Source organism: Alosa pseudoharengus, unplaced genomic scaffold (genome assembly GCF_046254945.1).
Source record: "Alosa pseudoharengus isolate Yale_2024_CS ecotype anadromous, Long Island Sound unplaced genomic scaffold, YU_APseudo_1.1 YU_APseudo_1.1_scf_20, whole genome shotgun sequence".
NCBI lineage: Eukaryota > Metazoa > Chordata > Actinopteri > Clupeiformes > Clupeidae > Alosa > Alosa pseudoharengus.
Window position 1 is genome coordinate 14,637,875 of NW_027468664.1, and position 20,979 is coordinate 14,658,853.

Sequence of the window (20,979 nt, forward strand, 5' to 3'; positions counted from 1 at the left end):
GTTACCTTCCCCCCTGTCAACCCCCCACCTCATTCTCTGACATTGGCATGGATATCTGTGTGTGCTTTATTGCGCGAGTGTGTTTTGGATAAAAACACCAAAGGTGCCAACACAAAATTGCTCGTTGTAAAAGGAGCATAGTACTTTTTTTACCCATAGTTTTCCTTAAAAGGTTCTAAAGCCTCGCACACAAGTGGAAAAATAACGATGAGAAAAATGCTCTGGCTTCTTTGGATGCCAACTGCCTGCAGCTTTCACCGTGTAAAAATCCGGCGGCAGCGTTCAAGCTGTAAATAAGACTCGGAAAAATTGACATGAGGTACGAGACCAGGCCAGATACAAGTGTTACGTAAGAGCTCACTAACCACACTTATTTAACCAACCTCCCCTAAAGCATGGCACCATCAGTAGGAAAATAGTTTGAGACACGGGAGGAAAAACAAAAAAGATGGAGAGGTCTACAGTATGTCTAGGTTTGTGCAGGTAGAAAGACAAAAGAGGCCCATGTCCAACTCCACAGATAGGAAATGCAAGGCCAGCACTGGACAGGCATAAAGAGGAAAGGGTATATTACCAAAATAGAGAGTGCATGGCAGACTGTGTGCAGATGTCTAGATTTCTGAATCTTAATCTCGGCAAACATCAAAGGCAACTTTATTTCCTCAACAGCATGCCCTATGAATGGATTAGATGAAGAGAAACACAGATCAAAAAGGAAAAATATGGAGAAGAGAGCCATTGAACATTCCACTGCTCTTATATCTTACATACTGTACCACCGTGTCTCACCATACCGTTTTGTCTCTTGCTGTCTGACCTTGATACAGTTTGAGAAGATTCTGCTGTTGTTATCCAGATCCAGTTGTGATTCCTCTTTCTCTCTCAATGTACTTGAGTGTCACAATGGAATGTCTAGTTGAGTCTGCTCAAGCAATTTAGCTTCCTGCTGGGCCTCAGACCAGATCTGAATCATCTGATTAATATTTCGAGGCGCAGCTTGTCTGTTGTCTGTTTTCATTACAGTCTTTTGTGATGGTGCAGCTTTCCTTTTCTTCTTCTTCTTCTTCTTCTCCTTATTTTTCTTCTCCTTCTCCTTCTTCCACCAACTCTCAGTTGAGTTACTTATTACTTGTCAGAGCTGTCTAAATGTTTCTTTAGTCTTTACCTTGAAGCCATTTTTATCTTTCATGAGATTGACCTTTAACATTTTTATCTGAGCATTAATCCTTCATTGTAACTCTCCTGTCCCCTGTAGTATTGTTGGATTCTCTTCCTTCCAAAGGATACCATAATTCACGTCTCATGCAGCCTCAAGGTGTGCACGTCAAGTTGGAGCTGTTGAATTCTGGTAATGTAATATTTGACAGATCCCTTCCAGGCAAGAGTAAACGTAAGAGCCTGACGGGTTTAGTGGTTAGGTTGGCTGAAGAGGAATTGGTGGCTCGTTGTAAACACACCAACCAGACATGGTGAGACTTTCCAACAACTTTCCCTCTTCCCCTAGTGCAGATGACCACAGGTCAGACATGACACAACACGGTTGTCAGAAGTTGCAAAGCTGCACAATGGCAGCAGTTTGGGAATTTACTGCATCTTGACCTGTGTGTAAACGGAGTGTAATTGTGGTTTTCAGTGACCGATATGCCAAGACAGGCTTGTTTCTGTTCTCTTTTTCTGTCATGCCACTTCTATGACTTGGACCAAAAAACCGGGCAGCATCAGAGTTGCTAGGATTAAATTTGATGAACAAGAGGATTCAAATCATTTAAAAAAGTGTTTACATATTAGCTCAAAAACCTCAACATCAACAAAAAAAGTAATTGTGAACGTCTGGAAGAAATGGCTAGAACGTTTCCGTGCGCCTTTCCAAGTGAGTCTGTTTTCTTCCTCAGGTTGTGCCATGTTCCCCTGACTTCTGCAATTTCCCCTTATTCCTTTAGTCATGTCCTTACCGGTAATGCCTCAGCTAGGGAACTTAAAAAGGCATACTGTAGACAGAGGACAAAAACAGGAGCTTGGCTCGACAGTGTTGGTCTCCCTTTTTTGCGGCATCACCATTACATCATTTGACTCTTTGTTTTTCCATTTTTTCCCCCGTTGAAACCCATAAAGACCACAGACAATACCTTTTGCACATTTGTGCATTTCATTTTGTGCAGCAGCATTTAACATTTTTAAATAGAATTCACACCCTAACCTTTGTCTTCCCCTGTAATAACCTAAACTTTATTTATGTGGCATTGGACATTCCCCTTCTACGAGACCTATATTATTTTGTCCCTAGGTCTCACCCTCATCTAATTTTTCCCCATTATTTTGGTTTTTCCCCATGATGTTTTTTAAAAAAAGGTTGTATTCTTACATTGTTTGTAAATTGCTTTCATCTCCTTTTTGCCTCTGTAGTTTTTCTGCATAATTATGTATATATTTTTAATTCTTAAGTTCTTGTTATATCTGCCAGAATACTGAGAGATAGGAATATTGCTAGATTGGTTGACTGATGTTAAAGTAGAAATCCAGTTGTCATAAATGAATGACATTGGTCATAAATGACATCAATTTAAGGCCGTAATCATAATACACAAAAAACTACACAACAAATATACAATATTCAAAAATGCTCAAAATGTCCCCCCAATATCAAGATATAAATCGTTCGGCTACAGTAGTATCCCTCACTGTTGTGCAAAATAATCACTTGTTACAAACTAGAAAATGGTATGCTAAATGGTAACAGATTAGAGATGATATCAGTTAAGTGAAGAAAGTTGATTACAAAGTATTGCCGGGAAAACATTGACTAGACATGCACAATAATCCTCTCTTGAGCCATTGCTTTGGTCAATTCGTCATTGCTTTTGAACCTGACTTTACCCAGTGTTAAAGGGACACCAGGCAAGCCTGATGCTTTTTCTCTATGAAACTCCCCCTCGCTCGGTCTGAAGCTCTTTTCCTTTTCTTTTGCGTCTTCCGTCAAGGGTTTTCGCTGCTTCTTCGCCGGCTCTGCCATTATACACACGTTTGCAACAATCTCTAGCGTTTCATTAGCCTGCCTCTGTGCTGTAAACTGATCCTGCTTCGGTCGGCGGGTTGGATACACCGAACTTGCAAGTGGGATATTCTTCCTACAGGCAGTAGGGGCGGGCGAGAGAGCCTTCATTCGCCCCGTAATGAGTAATTTAACCATATACCGACTTACGAAGATGATTAATTAACACGAAAACGTTGCCTGGTGTCCCTTTAAGGTTTGTACTGGAAATGTATGGAAATTATATAAAATGTATATTAAATCAAGTCCAGATATTGAGCCTAAAGCAGAGGGGGGGGGGGGGGTCATGATAATGCTAACTGGGCAGGGATGGAAGGTGGTATGGGTGAGTAAAGGAGCAAAAACTGACACTTGTTAAAAGATGTCATAGCTTAAGGTGCAATTGTTTTGCTTTGAATATTGTTTACATGATCACATACGATTAAAAATGATATGGCCTTGTGTAGGCCCTAGAATGTATAGTTTGTAGTTCAACTTAAAAAGAGCACTGATCAAATGCTACAGGAGAGGAAGGGCAGAGAGAGAAGGCAGTGCGTAATTTCTAATTTCTCCAAAAAAATGACCCATCCGTACATTCGCTTGGTATTTTATAATTCCATGGTATTCTACAACTTTCATATACAGTAAGCAATGGCTCAAGAGAGGATTATTGTGCAAGTCAAATCAGTGTTTTCCTAGAAATTCTCTGTAATCAAGTTTCTTCACTTAACTGATATAATCTCACCTCTGCACTACCTTTCTCTGTCTAGTATTTAGCCATTTAGCATACCGTTTTCCAGTTTGTAACAAGTATTTTGTAGAGTATTTTGCACAACAGTGAATGATACTAGTGTAGCCTAACAATTTATGTCTTGATATTAGGGGGATATTTTGAACAATTTTGAATAATGGGGGGGACATGGGGGGTCCACCTCCAAGTAGAGATTACGGTCTTTTACGGTAAGATTACGGTCTTGATTTCGAGTACAGAAGCCTTAACACCGGATAAAGTAAGGTTAAAAAATATATATTTTTTATTTTGGACATATTAGAGTATATTTGGACATATTATCCGTGAATATTGTTTGTGAGTTTGGGAATTTGTGTAATAGAATGGCAGGAATTGATTTCACCCACCAAGCAGAGCACCCCCCCCCCCCCTAATGTTGACTCCATAGCTACAGCCTTTCATAGATTAATGAAATTGGACCAGTATTGAGCTAGAACGCTAAAACAATCTACCTAAAAATGGCTGTATGTACGTTCAATGGAAACATCAAAGTAAACTGCTAACTAGGCACACAATGTTATAGGACACCCCACGCATCGTGACGGGTGACGGCAAGCAAGATGCAAGCCTTCTTTCTATCTTACACCAACGCATTAATGATTTTACCATCAAGAGTTCACAAGTTGTCAAATGTCAAATGAACAATGCACACCCACGGGTGTATCAATGAAAAAAATAGGTGTAGTCAGGTGCATAATCAAAAATCACTATTTTAAGGTCACTGAAAAATGAACACCACTGACTGAGAAAAAACCTGGTAAAGTGAAAGGCGCATGTAATCCAGCTATCTAAAGGGTGCACTATGGGCTAAAAGCACAAAAGGGTTTTTCTTAACTTTTTCAAGCATGAGGGTGTTTTAGGCATGACATCTAATAAACCAAAGAGAGTGCCATCTCCCATTTTCTTTAAGAGCCAGTAGCACATATAGGCCTACCATGGTGTGATGCTAGCATAAGGACAAGTAAACGCATCACTGCAGACAAAATCTGCTTGCATTTGCTTTGCTAAAGTAGACCTTGTGTGTTTGTGTGTGTGTGTGTGTGTGTGTATGACAAGCAGACTATCAGTATATACACGTCTGTACTGCCCTAGTAGTTGAAGAAGTTTACACTTACACTGCACTTCTCTAATAACTTAAGTTCTCTCGCGTCACTGACAGTAGCTAGAATGCATAAAAAAACACCGGGAAACACATTGTTCAGTCCACCAAGTCATAAGCTATCGGCGCTGTGCAGCACCAGTTGTGATATTTATCCTACGGAGTGTAATTGTAGGTAATGTCATGTATGAAAACTAGTATTGTTAGGCAATACTGTGTGTGTCAAGTCCAGGGCAGCTGAGGTGTGGCGATGACATCATCGATACGCAAATAGGATGTGCGGTTTGGCTGTCCAAACGAATTCAAAAGGGCTACGGTTTCAGATTTTTCCACTTTGGGACCAGGTTTCAAAAAAGTGCGGTTTCAGGCAGTGCGTTTACAGGGTTCGTTTGGAAGCTCGGCCAAGACGAAGCAAAACCTCTGCGTTTAACCCAAAAAGCGTCTCCGTGTGGACGGGCCCTTAGTTACTTTCACAGTGACTGACAAGGAGTGACAATCACAAGAAGTGACAATCCTGGACATTCATCCAAGCACACAGTCTGCATTGTGTTGCAGGGACTCGTTGTTGAGGTCTTGTCACTTGTTTCTTGACAGTGCTCTCAAAATAGCGAAGTAGACCACTTTTACTTTAGACCAGGTTTTTGTTGGTCAGTGGCGTGCGTTATCATTTTTAGTGGCGCTAAATGTGCAGTCAGTGATTGTACGCGATTTCAAGCCCGTACATTTTCTTGTCACATTCAGCAATCATCTACGATCCACTAGCTAACACCAAGGTAATGTGTGGAATAAACCCTATGATTTATCCTTTTTTTTGGCCATTCAAACATGTAGATTTTTATTCACATAATCATAGGTTGTTGCCTTTTCTATGCGTGGCAGTCCAGGATAAGAAATAGAGAAGTTCAAAAAATTCAATTAAACAGTAGGAAAACGAGTGCGAACAGAAATGTAGTGTGTGAAGTTATTGGAATGGAAATAATTGTAACCACCTTCAACATATTTTTGAAGACATTTTGTTTCAAGTGTGCAACAAATGTAGTCAATTTATTAAGGGAGTTTGTCGGTTAGTTAGTTAGTCGGTCATAGGGTAGGCTCAGCAAAACGTTAGCAAAGTTAACTTTGACAAGGCTGGCGGCTAGCATTATTATCATCAAGAGGTGTGCTAACTTGCAAGCCTACCTCCGGTTTGTTTTGCATTGATGTACTACTATAGACTTGAACTCTTATGGTAGGCAACGTAAATTCCTTAGGCTACTGCAGAAATAGTAGATTAATGCTCCTGTCAACAGTATTGGTCTGGGCGTTCTTTTTAAAACGTAGGCTAAATGTTTCATTCAAAGCAGTGCTTTCTCGCCTGCCTCTTTCAGTCACAATGGCCAGACTGCACTGGGTCAAATGTCACTATGAAATGCGATTAATCAGCGTTACATTTTTTAACGGGTTATTATTTCTGTAATTAATTAATTGAAATTAACGCATTATTTTGACAGCCCTATTTTATACATAAACAAACAAATGTGACTTCCTGTGCAATCACTGACTGCACCTTTAAAGTAACAAATTGTGACCATGGGCCACACCTAGTTTTTTTTCATAGACGCCCTTGTGCGCGCATGTGGCGGAATAATGGTCATTGCGCTTGCCACATAGTAGCAACAAGACGTGCATCGCACCTGGTGCCACAATGGATCAGATGAAAGATAGGGCCCTTTTAAAACATGTTTTATTGGGATTGTATATTCAGTACCAGTGCATTTTTTAAATTATATAAAATTGAATATCGAGCAACACATTAAAACCATAATACCTGTGACTACTTTGCCAACAAAATCACTATTCATGGATGATGCCGACAAATCAAATCATGTGCACTTCAGAGGAGAGACTAATTTGAGGATGTATCCTATTAACATGTTTTATGTTAGGAGCCTTCCAATGAAATAACCCAACTCGCAATGACACCTCACAGGCTCTGTGAATATGCAAATAAGTAGCAAATTTCACAGGCGGGTGCCAATCAGATTGTTTGCTTGATGGCTGGAAAAATGCAGGAATATGGCATTGTTCGATCAGTTAATTTGATTTAAAAGAATAGATTGGAGGGCTTAAATTGTGAGGGATTACTGTTGTTTCTAGTACATAAGATATTTAATAAGGGGCTTACTTTGATGGAGTGCCAGTTCTGATATAAAGACAAGTAACTGGATAGCCAACTAGCTGGCTAGTTAGCTAATTAGCTTGCTAGTTCTGTTTGTCACACCGTCACCACACATCACATCATTCCCACAGAGAGTGAAGAAAGCATTTCACTTTGCTCACATGCATCTGTATGTGGAGCCAATCAAATTAATGAATCTCACTCTCAATGTTTGAGAGTTGGCAGCTCTGAGTATTGTAACAAAAGCTACAAGGTTTACAGATACACGACTGGTTTAGGTATAACCTGGTCTTGTCAAATGTTTCAGAAAATGAACATATCCTCTTCTTCAACAATCTATTGCATACTTCTACCATTGGGCCAAACATTCTAGCCTACTAATGCTAGAGTAAGCTGAGCTGTTAATGGAATGTCAAGGATTTATCCTGGACAATATTAACTGTACCTTTCCCATACTTACTGAATAATATAACCATATTGGGAAGAAAACCCTCTCAAGATGTAATTTGAAGTGGGATATTCAGAAGTGCACAATGTACACTTAGAAATCCAGGTCAGGTTTCAAATTGCTTCATGGAGACATTCTGCCTATAGCTGACACAAATTAGGTTAGTTGTTCAGCTTCTATAGAGTCTTCTGTAATTGCCTTTGTTAGGCCACATGTTCCCTATTAGGTTTGTGTGTATTTATATGTCAGGACTATGGTAATTTAGCTATATGTCAAATTAGCTCAATTTACAGGAGGCTTTCCAGAGAAAACAAGCATCTCGCTGATTACCAGAGAGCTGCATTCACACAAACCCCATAGGGTTTCAGAGCGTGATTCACACAGTTTGTCCAGCCTCTAAGCTCCGAGCCATAAAGCACACACATACTTGCACACATACACATACACACACAAACACACACACAAACACACACAGATACACACAGTCACACACACACACACACACAAACAAACACACACACACACACACACACACACACACACACACACACAGAGTTTGGCTGGACTCTAAGCTTGGAGTCATGAAGCACACATGCTTACACATGCGCACACACACACATGCTCACACATGCGCGCGCGCGCACACACACACGCACACACACACACACACACACACACACAAACATGCATACACATGCATAAACACCCACACACACACATACACACATACAGTTTATATATGCACACACAAAAACAAAAGCACACACAGTCTATGCACACACAGCCTACACGCACACACACCGATTGGACTTAACCCTCCAGGTTGTTTAATGGGGTCATGACATTAATCAATGGCCCAGCTCTATTTGTAGTCTCAGCCTTCCCTGCGTGACAGGTGAAGACAGTGTGCTGTTTCGGCTGCCGCTCTAATGGAGGATGCAACAAAGATAAACACGATGTGCCCACGTCTGATTTAGCTCCGGAGCTCCCTCCCTCTCCCTCTCCCCTTGTCCTCAGAGACCACAAAGCTGCAAGGATTGGACACTTGGAGGCAATGTTGCTCAGTCAAATTAGCCAGACCCTAAAAAAGTGACTCGAGAGTCGTGAGTCTTTCCAGGGGCTGGAATACACTGAGCAGTTTAACCTCTGCAATCCTCTTGTCTAATACAATTCACGTCCCCCCCCGCCCCCCCTTTTTTCACAGCAGCCAGACAGGATTGAAGAAATGAACGCTATGCACACTGTTCTGCTCATGGGCAAAAATGGTCTGCTAATATGCATCGCTAAGGTTAAGACGTATGCACATAATGAAATTACACTGAAATCTGATTAGTCTCCACTGTGCTCCGCTCGGAAACACTTGCATGAGTTAAATGCACGGATGGCCTAGCATTCAGACACCACATAGACTCAGACTCAGACTGTATTAAAGTCTAAGTCGTCCCTGTTCATTTAGGTGGGTCATGGTGTAAACAGTGGAACAGCTGCTGACATCTCTTATGTCTGTGAGGAATACAACATGGGCTAGATCAGCTTGATGGGGTTCGTGTCAGGGGCAGGTCAGTGTTAGCTGACAGTTAGATGATAGGCGGTGCAGAGTCAGGCTTAGTTGACTGGGAGGTTTGTTGAGCATTTCTGACATATAGGTATTATTGATAGTTTGCTGGCAGTGCATAGTCGAGCATTTAAGGGAAGTGTTTTTTTTTGTAGAATTATCATTCCAGTGAAGGATAGTGTTCAAACGCTGTACATTTGTGAAGAAAATATATGAAAACTCATACTGTATGAGTACTTCAATACAAGGATTAGGATTAATAAGTAGCAGACAATAAGGAGCTCTCTCTCTCTCTCTCTCTCTCTCTCACACACACACACACACACACACACTCACTCACATATACACTACTCTCTTTCTCTCTCTTTCTCTCTCTCTCACACACACACACACATGAATGCACGTTGCTGCACCCCTGCATCTCAAGTGGCTCTTGTTCTTTTTTTCAGACTTGGCTGCATCACTCTGTCAGTCGTCCTTCTTTGTGTGCAGTCAGGTAAGAGAGAACAGCCTTGTCCCTCTCCACGCGCCAACAGGGTGTCACCCTCCAGGACAGAGTGTGTGTTCAGAAGGCTCAGGTTATCATGGTTACATAAGTGACATGCGCCAACTGCTTAGGCACACAGACAGACACACACATGCACATGTGCCCCCCCCACACACACACACATACACACACACACATGGACATGCACACACACACACACACATGCACACACACACACTCTGTCACTCACACACAATCACCTGTGTGTCCAGCAGCCATGTTTCCACATGGGCGTATGCACCTTGCGTGGTACCAGACTCCGCTTAGCAGCCACCACAAGGGGGCATAAGAGAGTTCAGCAGAGTGAGATGAAAATGAGGATTTGTGTATATAGGTGTGTGTGTGTGTGTGAGAGAGGGAGAGAGAGCATGGATATACTTTTGAGACAGAAAGCACTTAATGTACTTTTGACATAAATTCAAACAATTGAGCTCATGTGTGATTTAATAATACTTCTTGATACAAACTGGAGGGGTTCTCTAGACTATGATGCTATCTTGTCAGATAACAGTTGTAGTAAATGTAAATTTTTTCTTAACTCTTCTGAAAGTAAGCAGTTTAAAAAAAAAAAAAAAAACATATTAGACTCTGTAATCATAGGGGTTCATGCAGTCGTGTTCGCCCATTCCAGCCAAAATTGTATCGTCTCATGTATGTGGGATTAATCTTTGACCTCCTGTAGCCTGAAATATTATCAAAGAAATATGCCTTATAGAAACTCATAAATTACTCTCGACTGCAATGTATTGCTGATTAAGGGCAATCTCATGGTCATTTCTCATCTGCTACATTCACATGTAATGTTGAGTTTCATAAGAGAGCAATTCCTTTTTAGCGGAGGTCAAGGCAAAGACATTGTGTAACTCTGTCTGGGATTTTATCATGAACAGATTGCTCAGACTGTCCCTTGAGAGAAGCCAGAAGGGGCAGAACGTTTTTATAAGATGAAAACACAGAGATGCAGAGCTGGAGGACTGCTAATTGCTCTTAGTTCTGGTTTCGTAGTGCTGAACACAGCTTCTCTGGGTTTGAAACCATATCAGTTTCAGGCTGATATTAAAACAAGCACTTCTGGAGACTCATGACAGCGCCTTTAAAATAGTCACATCTGCTTTTGTTCAAAGCGGTATATTGTTTTGAATACATGCGGTTTGAAGTTACATCTGAAAAACCATGAGAATAAAATCAATCAGGGCTTCTGCCTACAAAATGTGTTTCATAATTAAAGCATTCTGGCTATCTGAACCAACTATGGAAATATTTTATCAGAACAGATTTTCTCACAATACTTTTTTTAAACAAACCTTTTCCCGTATTGCCTTTATATATACACTAATTCATTGACTCACACTGTATGTTATACTGTGTATCTTTCCATATTATAATCTACCTCATCACTCCGTAGTTCTCTGCATATGATGTGATATAAGTGGTTGTCAGATGTTTGGAATGTTTCACACCATGTTTATAGCACATTTGGGTCTTTGTGGCTGTTTGAGTATTTATCACCTGTCAGTCAAAGCTCCATCTGCCGGCCTTGTGTCACCTCATTATTCCTCCTGAGTGACATCCCCTTACCTGTGTTTGTCGAGCTGGACACTTTAAATCAACACTATGCAGAAAGTTACCACTTACCATTTACCATCTGGGGGTGTTGTTTCATAAGCTCATCATTCAATTCATTTGAGAGGATGCACACTGCATGTGAGACAGATCAAAGCACGTCATTCCTTCTCTCCACCCAGGCTGTGCATCACGTAGTTCTTAGGGCCTAAGGATAGGCGTTCCCATGACAAATGAGAAATGAGAAAACCTCACACAGCACCTCACCCACCTTGTTGCCACCTGACACCAGTCAGTATGCTGCAAGATTTTTTTTTCATCAGTGTCAACTATGCTGTTGTTTGTGTTTGCAAGGATTTTGCAGGCCAATTATTTTGCCGGTTCCAGACCAAAGTTACTTAGTGATACTTTAAGTGCCAGAGTGGCATTCATAGCCATATATAGCCATATATCACCACACCTGTGGTCAGAGGTGGAACTTAAAGGGCCATTCACACCAATAACAATAAACCTCAAAAAAGTATCGTTCTAGCTAATATGAATGACGACGTCCACACATAAACTATAACGATAACAACATGTGGGGATCACTTTCAGAGCGATTTTGAGAACGATAAAAAGCTGACAGCCAATCAGATTTTAGCCATGTATTGTTGATCAGTGTGGAAGCTTTTAGCATTATAGTTATTGTTCCTGGTATGAACGGCCCTTAAGAAAGTGAAAGTCCTGCCATGAATCGGTTCGCCCTGTTCACATAACACCTCATCTCTAAAACAGGTGATTTCACTAGTTAGCTGATCCACCTCTGAAAAGTTATGCTTATTAGAATCAGATGGTCGGAATATGTGATAGAACATTTACTAGCCTACTTGAAGCTGGAGTTTCCCCCTCTGCCTGTGCCATGTCTACTAACACCTTGTATGCCCAAAAGATTTGTGCTGACATTAATTTGAGTCTTTATTTTTTTTGTTGTTGTTGTTTTAGGACACCTATGCTGGAGCCCTTGCTCAAACAAACACAAGGAAAAAGGATCACCTTTATTACCGATATATTAAGTCTGAACTACCGTAAGTGCTTGTGCCTTTAAGCATTGAAGAAGGTTTTTATACAGCATTTATATACAGCAACTATACATGAGACATTCACACTAGCATGAGGGTGAAAGGCACGACTGCCTGTGACATCCCTCCAAACTTCTTCAGACTTTATGAAAGAAAAAAAATATATACTGTAACTGAGTGAAACCAAACCAATGAAAAGAAAGAAGAAAGAAAGAAGAAAGCAATACACTCTTTTTTCATTTTCAACACGTCATCAATAAAACCATAATCTGTCTTTTAAGAGGTTGCAAAGGTGAAAAAAATACTAAATCATGCGTATAGGTTTTTGGGAATGTCTTCCGTGATGTTGGAAAAAAAGGTTTATTCTATTTGGAGTTACCGTACGTTCAGAACGATTGTGCTGTCTAACCCTGTGTTACATGGCAGTGTCAGATGTGGATCCAGAGTGTCAGACATGATGGAAAGAACAACTAACAGACAGTGAGACAAACCCCATAACAGCACAAACAAACATACAGACAAAACTGTCGAGCAAGAGCGAGAGGATATCGCAAAGTGTGTGTTGTCTGCAATATGAAAAATATCAAAACAAAACAAAAATGAGATCTACAATATCCTATCGGTATACTCTTAACTGTAGCACTACACAGGTAACGTTAGTACATTCTCTAGTACACCGGCTCTTGTTAACGTTATTTCCAGATGGGTAGTTAACCCTTCGCTGCCCGCGCAGCAGGCCAGCTGGCCTGAAGGACTGAGTCACACTATGGCTTAGGTCCAGCAGAATCTTTAAAAAAAAGGGCCAATTATTTTTTGTTTAGAATTAAAAAGAAGAAAAATTGAAGAATAAAATCTCAATTCATTATCTTTAAACTTTAGTGCCTCTGTAGTGCTGTCTTAACTACATGGGACTTAAAGTGGTCATAGGATCTCACTGAAGTCTTTGCACACTTTCAGCGTCAGAAATGGGGGGAAGTACACCTTTAGAACAACTGAATTAGTGCTCGTAATGCAGTATGTTAGTGAGTATAAACCTGTCTGTGTTGTATTGATGTGTCCTATAAGACGAGTTTTTTTTATGGATATATGATACCTTCACTATGAACTGAGATGATATGTTGCTATCTCATAAAGAATATTTTCTGTGGCTTTTTTGTCTTTCTTTCATTCACATAGACTGTGCACTGAGTCGGTGGAATGGGGAAGGGATGATGGACTTATGTGCTTGAGATGCTTGTGGGCCAAAAACAAACATACAAACAAACAAACAAATGTTTGGGACCCACAAAGAGCCAGCCCTCATTGGCTACTCGACTACTTCTTCCTGTAGTTGCCCAATTGAATGGCGGAACGGTCGAAGACACAGCGGAAGGTGATTGGCTGGACCTCCCAGTAGGGCACAGGGTTGCTAAAGAGGCTAATGCCAGAGTACATGGCCTTCTTGGTGTTGTAGCCCGGAGGGCAGAAGTCTTCCGTTCCCACGGCAGCAATCTTGTTGTTATGGAGATAGATCACCTGTGAAGGTCGCCACAGAAGTGAAGCAGGTTAGCGGAAAGAGTGTAGGAATGGCATTTGATATTAGTTTGGACGCTAAGTGAACCATAGCTGTCAATATTGAGCATTGAAAATAAGGGAGATGTCCCAGGTTTCTCACCCAAAATACAGGACAAATTCTGTTACTGGAAAATAATAAAGCGGGAACACAGTGGGAAAAAAGTTAAAATACGTGAGAAACCCAGAAAAGGATTGACAGGTATGAAGTGAACTGCCTTCAGGTTAGATCCCTAAATATTGATTGAAAGACTAGCAGGGTCTTAATCTTTTCTGCTTAAACATTGTACTGTAAGGTCTTGTCACTACTGCAATTTAAAATATACCTCTGTGGTTTCATGAAATATTATCATTAACTACATTTATAAAACTATGTGTCATTTTTTCTATGTGGTATTTTGCCATTAATTTCACCTGATTTAATTTGACTCATGACCTTAATGCTTAGTAAGGTGTTCGGCTATAAAATACAGTTTGACACCATGTTTATTGGAAGAAATCTCAGGTATGGTTGTATGTATTCACCTGGATGTATTTGTGCTCAGGGAGACCGGGTGGCACGCTGGTCAGGGCATTGTTGTCCAGGTGAAGCTCACGCAGGTGAGGCACATTGACAAGAGTGCCGTTCTCCACCACGCTGATCTGGTTGTAGCTCAGGCCAAGCCTGTCCACACGATCAGAAGAGAGAGGATAAACAACGTACAAAGGCCAATCAGAGCACAGCATGAATTTATCAGCGACAGAGTCGCCCAATAAACACAACACTATTCAAAAAACATTTTGAAGTTGACAATTAGAACACTTCAAGAAGCATGTAGGAAGGGGCGAGCTGTGGAACAACTGGCAGCATCGCAATCACATCTGACTCCAAATAGCCACAGGGACCTGGGTGTAATTCCGCCTGTCACGGTCTAATCCAAATAAATGCAAAAAGCGGCAAAAAATAAACACTTTTAAAAAATGCACAGGAGTACACTGGCACTAAACTATGCCTGTGTAGGTTAATATATACTCTTGTGTTGGTAGTAGAAAAGAGGACAAGCAAGAGTAATGAAAACGCACAAATTTGTAGTTGAAGTTTCGGTTCAAAAAGGGAATGTGAATGAGTTCAAACACACGACTGAGTAACGTTGCCAAGGTCTGTCTTTTTGAAGAAGAAGAAGGAATGGTGTTCCTCCACCCCTAAAACTCACAGGGAATGGATATTGGAAACTATTACAAACACTTTTCATTTCATGTATTCCAGAATAAATTCAAGCATGAGGTCATTCAGTTTATTCCCATTTGATTTTCAGCACTTTTCAGCTGGCTCGTCACCTGCAATCTTAATCACCTTCATATGAACACCAACTGGGCTCTATGAAATCATAATCATAGTTGCCATAATACTGTATCACACCGAGATTTTTCTTTTTTTAAAATTATTTATTATCATTAATCTCACTGGAAAGGACCCTCACTTGTTGCTATCTGAAAACATGTTTTGAATTTGAGCAGAATCCTCTGCAGTGGAGGATTTGTTTAGTCCTCTGTTTGCCATGCATTTATCATCCTGACGTCCCATTGTGTGTCAAAACACTGAGAATTTACCATGAACAAATCCTACATGTTGGCATATATCCTAATTGCGCTCCAGCATAAGCAATGTGATTAGTATAACAGGGTATAATATTTTCTCTTTAGTGTGGTTTTGGTTCAGCTATGATTTGAGCTAACCCCTAGGGTCATAGGTGTGAGAGTCTTTGGCAGGCAATCTGAATCTAGCTTGTGGTGGGAGAGAGAGTCACAGAGTTCACGATTGCCCTATGCATCTCTTTTTTCTTCCTTTTCTTCTCTCTCTCTTTCTTTTCAACTCTCTTTCTTCCGTCTGTTTTGTGCAGATACAGATTGAGTGTAAATGGGATGAAATGCAAGCTGATGTAAGCTGACGATATCCCCCCTTGCACCATATGCTCGAGGGTCTTGCCCTTTTGGCATCGTAAGTCAGCTGTGGAATGCTTTCAGACACGAGCCAGAGCTCTGGAGATGAGAGGGCTACCTTCCTCTGCCCATCCCACAAGGGGCAGATAACATCCTTCATCAGAAGACCAGGCCTCCTACTGACCGCGATTAGGCAATCTGCTTAATAGGTCCATGATGTTGACCAGACAGGGGATGTTGCCAGATCTGTTCCCTACACTTCCTTATCCTTAAATGTCAGTTTTCCACAAGTGAAAATGACATTGTGTGGAAGACAGTCTCTGCTTAAGGCAGATTGTTTAAGGTTTGTGTGGTAATGAGGGGGAGGGGGGGGGGGGACAGCCACCATACTATGAGTTATTTAAAATGGATAAGAGTCATATTTACTTAGCCAGGTGCTTGAGGCCCTTCAGGCTCTCTGCCTGAACCTTGGTGATCTTGTTTCCGTCAAGGTGGAGCTCTGACAGGGAGGCAGGGAGACCTGGGGATCCACAGAGGAATAAAGTCAAATAAAACATCAATAATACAGTAACAAGCACCAACTGTATTCTATGTAAATCTACTTCATTTCTCACGGTGCCTTCTACACAAATCTGCATTACTACTTAGAGTGCATTGTATATAAATTTGCATCACTACTTAGAGTGCATTGTACATATTGTACATCTGCCTCACTACTTAGAGTGCATTGTACAGTACATCTGCATCACTACTTACAGTGCATTGTACAGTACATCTGCATCACTACTTAGAGTGCATTGTACATACATCTGTACCATATACATTATTGCTGGTTTTGACTGTCATTACTTTTATTTTTGATATCAAGGCATGGTTCTTTTTTGTGCTGCTTTGATGTCAGGCTTGTGGTCAGTACTATAAATCACATGGCCTCTCTGTGTATTATGCGTGAGGCTGAGCCGAGGTGATGGTCAGGTGAGTGTGTGTACCTTTAGGGATGGCACTGAGATCGGTGTCAGAGATGCGGATGTAGGAGACCCTCTTCAGGTCGGAGAACGCTCCTGCCTCGATTCCAGAGGCGGACAAGGGGTTGGAGCCAAGCTCTGAAAGTAGACAAATCAAATCCAAATGTCTAAGTTCATTTCACAGTAGTTATAAGAAACAGACATGCAGCTATGCTATGTTCCTTCACTCTGTGATGAGAGGACAAAGCGTATAAAATGTTTAAAAGGATGTGGGAACATAGCAGTTGTTATTTTTAGGCTGGTACATAATTGCAAGCCATCCTAAATGTATTAAGGTTTATGTATAACATATTAATAATTCAAACTTAAACGTAATAAGTGTTAACAGATGTAACAAAATTAATTATGTTTTAAAGTGCAGCTGTAGAAAAAAATGAGGGTTTATTTAAAGTATAACTAGAATAAGAATTCATTTAAACCATATTTCATTCTTTTTAGTAAAAATGTATTGAGAGGCATTACTGGTTTAGGCCTGTCTATGTTCTTCTTCATGTTTATCTTGCTATAGATTATTTTAATGTCAGATACATAGTAGCCCTGCTGCGCTCCCCTAGCATAAATGAGACCAGGAACAAAAACATCTAGTGGAGATGAATAGTTGTTAAGACATTAAGATACAACAGCTGACTACCATCCCCACTGCGAAGCACTCTCTGCAAAAGGAGTCTATGACCCCATGATCCCACAGGATGTGTGAGCACAAAGTACAGAGAGCCAATGGAATGAGCACACTCATACCCACATCACTAGAGTTATTTACGCCCACGAACCCTCACACACAAACAAAGTGCTTCCTGTGTTCTCTCTGTATCACACGCGCACACACATACACACACACACACTCTCTCTCACACACACAGACACTGTTAAATAAATCTGATTTAGAATTAAACTTACTATCTCTTACTCGCACCTGTAGGACTTTAGCTACTGGGTCAGTACCGACCTATTTAATGCCATGACTCAGCTCTATTTTTTTTACATCTCTAATGACCCCACATGTTGTCTGCAGTTACTCAGTAGCAAGATATCGTAGTCAAGACTTTTCATTTGTGGTACCTCAATGGTAGACTGACCTAATGCTGTAATTGTTATGTTTCAAAAACTCACGTTTTAAACAGCACTTATCTATTGCTGTTTTTTTTTTTTTTTTGCAGCATACTTTATAAATATATTAGCATCTGCTTATTGGATTCACTATAGCTTAATAACAAATACACATATATTCCATTACACATGTGCACTCCAACAGTCCACCTCTGCCATCTCATACGTACTGTACATCTTTTCCAAATAACACAATTTTCTGGCCCACTGCCTTCTGTTCCCCCACAAACCTGCCTCTTCCAACTGCTCCAGATGTGTAGGAAAACTGCCTGATCCCCTCTCTTATTCCAACCTCTCTGTGTGACTAAACCTCACATTTGTCGCCCATATACAGTAAGATCCATTCCCTCATGGTCTGCATTAGATCTCTTTGCTCATGACTCTCCATAAAGCACTTATTTCCTTATGATTGTCCATATATGGTCTCTATGTTTAATGACTGTCCACATTACAACTCAACTCTCTTACATTCATCCATATTAGATGTCTGTCATATTGTTTCATCCATAAAGGATCATATTTGTATATAAGGAACACAACTGAATATGTGTTGTACTGGTATAGCAGCCAGCAGTCCACCCCATAGAACATCCCCACTAACCATTGTGCTAAAACCAAGTCCTACAAATTGAGTCTTAACTGTACAAGTTCCTGTCCTACGGTGTGACATACCCATGACAATCATGTTGGCCATGCCCTGGAAGGAGGCCTTCTTGATCTTGCTGATCTCATTCTCATGGATGCGCAGCTCCTGCAGGCTCTTGGGCATGTTGGCCGGCATGTCCTTCAGCATGTTCTTGGACAGGTAGAGCCTTTGCAGCTTGCCCAGCGGGATCAGAGCCTTGGCGTGGATGGTGGTGATTTGGTTGTTCACCAGGATCAGAGTCTGTGATGGGAAATGCATACAAAATTAAGACTTTTTGGTAACACTTTATTTGAGGGGTGTGCATTAGACTTACATGGCACTGTCATAACTATGACATGACACCTGTCATGAATATAAAGAAGACTGTCATTAAGTGTCATTCAGATATGTACACCCCGTAAAGTGTTGCTGCCTATTTAAATGTGGTGGCTAGCGGCAAGACACTTCAAAAGTTATTGTCTATCCTTTGATTCAAGTGAATCACTTTGTAGCCCTGCACTTCCTTGGTAGTTTTGTGAACCCTGGCCAAATTGTATTGAAAGGCCCTGGTGTGTTTCGTGGAGTCACGGCTGTAGACGAGCCTGAACTGGATCTTTATTCCTTGTGCGTGTTCTAATTCTCTCCGTGTGACTTCATATTTATGACCTCTCTCTCTCCCAACACTTTGAGCTTAATGTCTCGCGAAAACCTAGCCAGGGGCACTTGGATACAAAAGCAATCCCAGGCCAGTGAACAAACCACATTAAACAACGTGGTGCTTTCCAGTATTAAAATGGGTGATTTTATTTACTGGACTGAGTAAAATAAATTAATCAGAGCCGGGACTTCCCATTGTTCTCACAGTGTCCATGTTCCCACAGATTAAGTGGTGTGTGCAGACTCTCTCTCTCTCTCTCTCTCTCTCTCTCTCTCTCTCTCTCTCTGTGTGTGTGTGTGTTTGTGTGTGTGTTTGTGCATGTTTGTATGGGTGTGGCCGTGTGGGTGTGTATTTGCATGTACTGTCTGTGTAAGTATTTGTGTGTTTGCTTGTGTAAGTTTGTCTATTGTGTGTGTGTCTATTTGTGTGTGTGTTTGTATGGAGGGAGTATGTGACCCAACAGGATCTCTTATGGTGCGACTCCAGAGGTCCGTTTGAAAATCTGAGGAATGTTTTAGTCCCCTGGAGGGACATTGGTTCCCCGTTACCTGGCCTCTGCTTGGGCCCACAGTTTGTTATACTTCACAATATTGGATGATCATCCAAGATAATCTTGTATGTGTGTGTGTGTGTGTGTGTGTGTGTGTGTGTGTGTGTGTGAATGTTGAAGTGCTCCAATCCAGAGAGCTGTTTTCCCAGCACCTGTGGAGAGCGAGGGTCTACATTCCTGAGATTAACACTGGGAGGGACGCAGAAAAGCAATCCAAATCTGGCATCAAGGGGAACACACACATTCACACACACAAACACACACACACACACACACACACACACACACACACACACACACACACGCAGAAACCCAAACTCACACACACAAACCCACAGGCAACTTGTGGGAGTGTTCGAATGCTTTGAGTTGTTGGCTGGTGTTCTAGTGAGTATGAGATTGCAAAAAAGAGTAAAGTTTGGAATAACTAATTATTGATTAAAGAGACCTGCATGCATGAAGGACTATGTATGTACAGTATATATGTGTATATGTATATACAGTAGACCATGTAGGTCCAGTAGGGTATGCATGTACATATATGCATATGTATTTGTATACATATGTGCATGTGTGTATTTCCATATGCATGTATGTGTGTTGTGAGTCACTTTGGATAAAACTGCTAAATACCATAAATGTGTCTCCATATGGCTCTTACCTGGAGGGCCTTAAGTCCCTTTAAGTCATTCTCACGGATCTCAGTGATCTTATTGTTCTGCAGATCCAGCAGAGTGGTGTCTGCAGAGATTTGCTCTGGAACGTTCTTCAGGCCTGAACAAAAACAGACATTTCATGAGAGCAAAGCCACACAAACTAAAGAAAGGCAGGAAGCCATAAGGCATTGCCATGTACTGCATTATCAGCATTATAACACACATTCATTACATTCCACTTCCTTCTAGCAAGTCCATTCACATGACAGTGCTTAAAAGCTAATTCTGAAGTAATTTAATTGAATTTACCCATGTACCCATGCACAAGTCATACATCTGCAAATTAAATGCAGTAGTCATGAAAAACGTTACAGAAAGTAGTTTTAAAATGCTGTTGCAGATAAATGAGAAAAGAGGACTAAACAGAAGATAATCACATCTATACATGATTGTCATTTTTTTTTTTGCAGGATGCATCACTCCGATGGGCACTGCAGCTACAGACTGTACAGTATATGCTGGGGAATTCAATGTTTCTTTTCTGTGAGCATAGTATCCCCCCCCACACACACACACACATACACACACACACACACACACACACAAACACACACACACGCACACACACACACAGATCT

The 20,979-nt window shown here is 41.0% G+C and overlaps 1 protein-coding gene across 1 annotated transcript in view; it reads right to left on the reverse strand.

Annotated features, from left to right (window-relative positions):
- Window positions 1-12,212: 12,212 nt before the first annotated feature.
- dcn (decorin) overlaps window positions 12,213-20,979 on the reverse strand; it is a 30,852-nt gene continuing 22,085 nt past the window's right edge. Inside the window, exons 3-8 of the mRNA XM_076296649.1 lie at window positions 20,347-20,459; window positions 18,525-18,738; window positions 16,710-16,823; window positions 16,147-16,240; window positions 14,326-14,464; window positions 12,213-13,764 (exon numbers count right to left, since the gene is read on the reverse strand). Coding sequence (XP_076152764.1) covers window positions 13,564-13,764; window positions 14,326-14,464; window positions 16,147-16,240; window positions 16,710-16,823; window positions 18,525-18,738; window positions 20,347-20,459 — 875 coding nt within the window. The 3' untranslated portion in view covers window positions 12,213-13,563. The remainder of the gene's footprint in view (window positions 13,765-14,325; window positions 14,465-16,146; window positions 16,241-16,709; window positions 16,824-18,524; window positions 18,739-20,346; window positions 20,460-20,979) is intronic.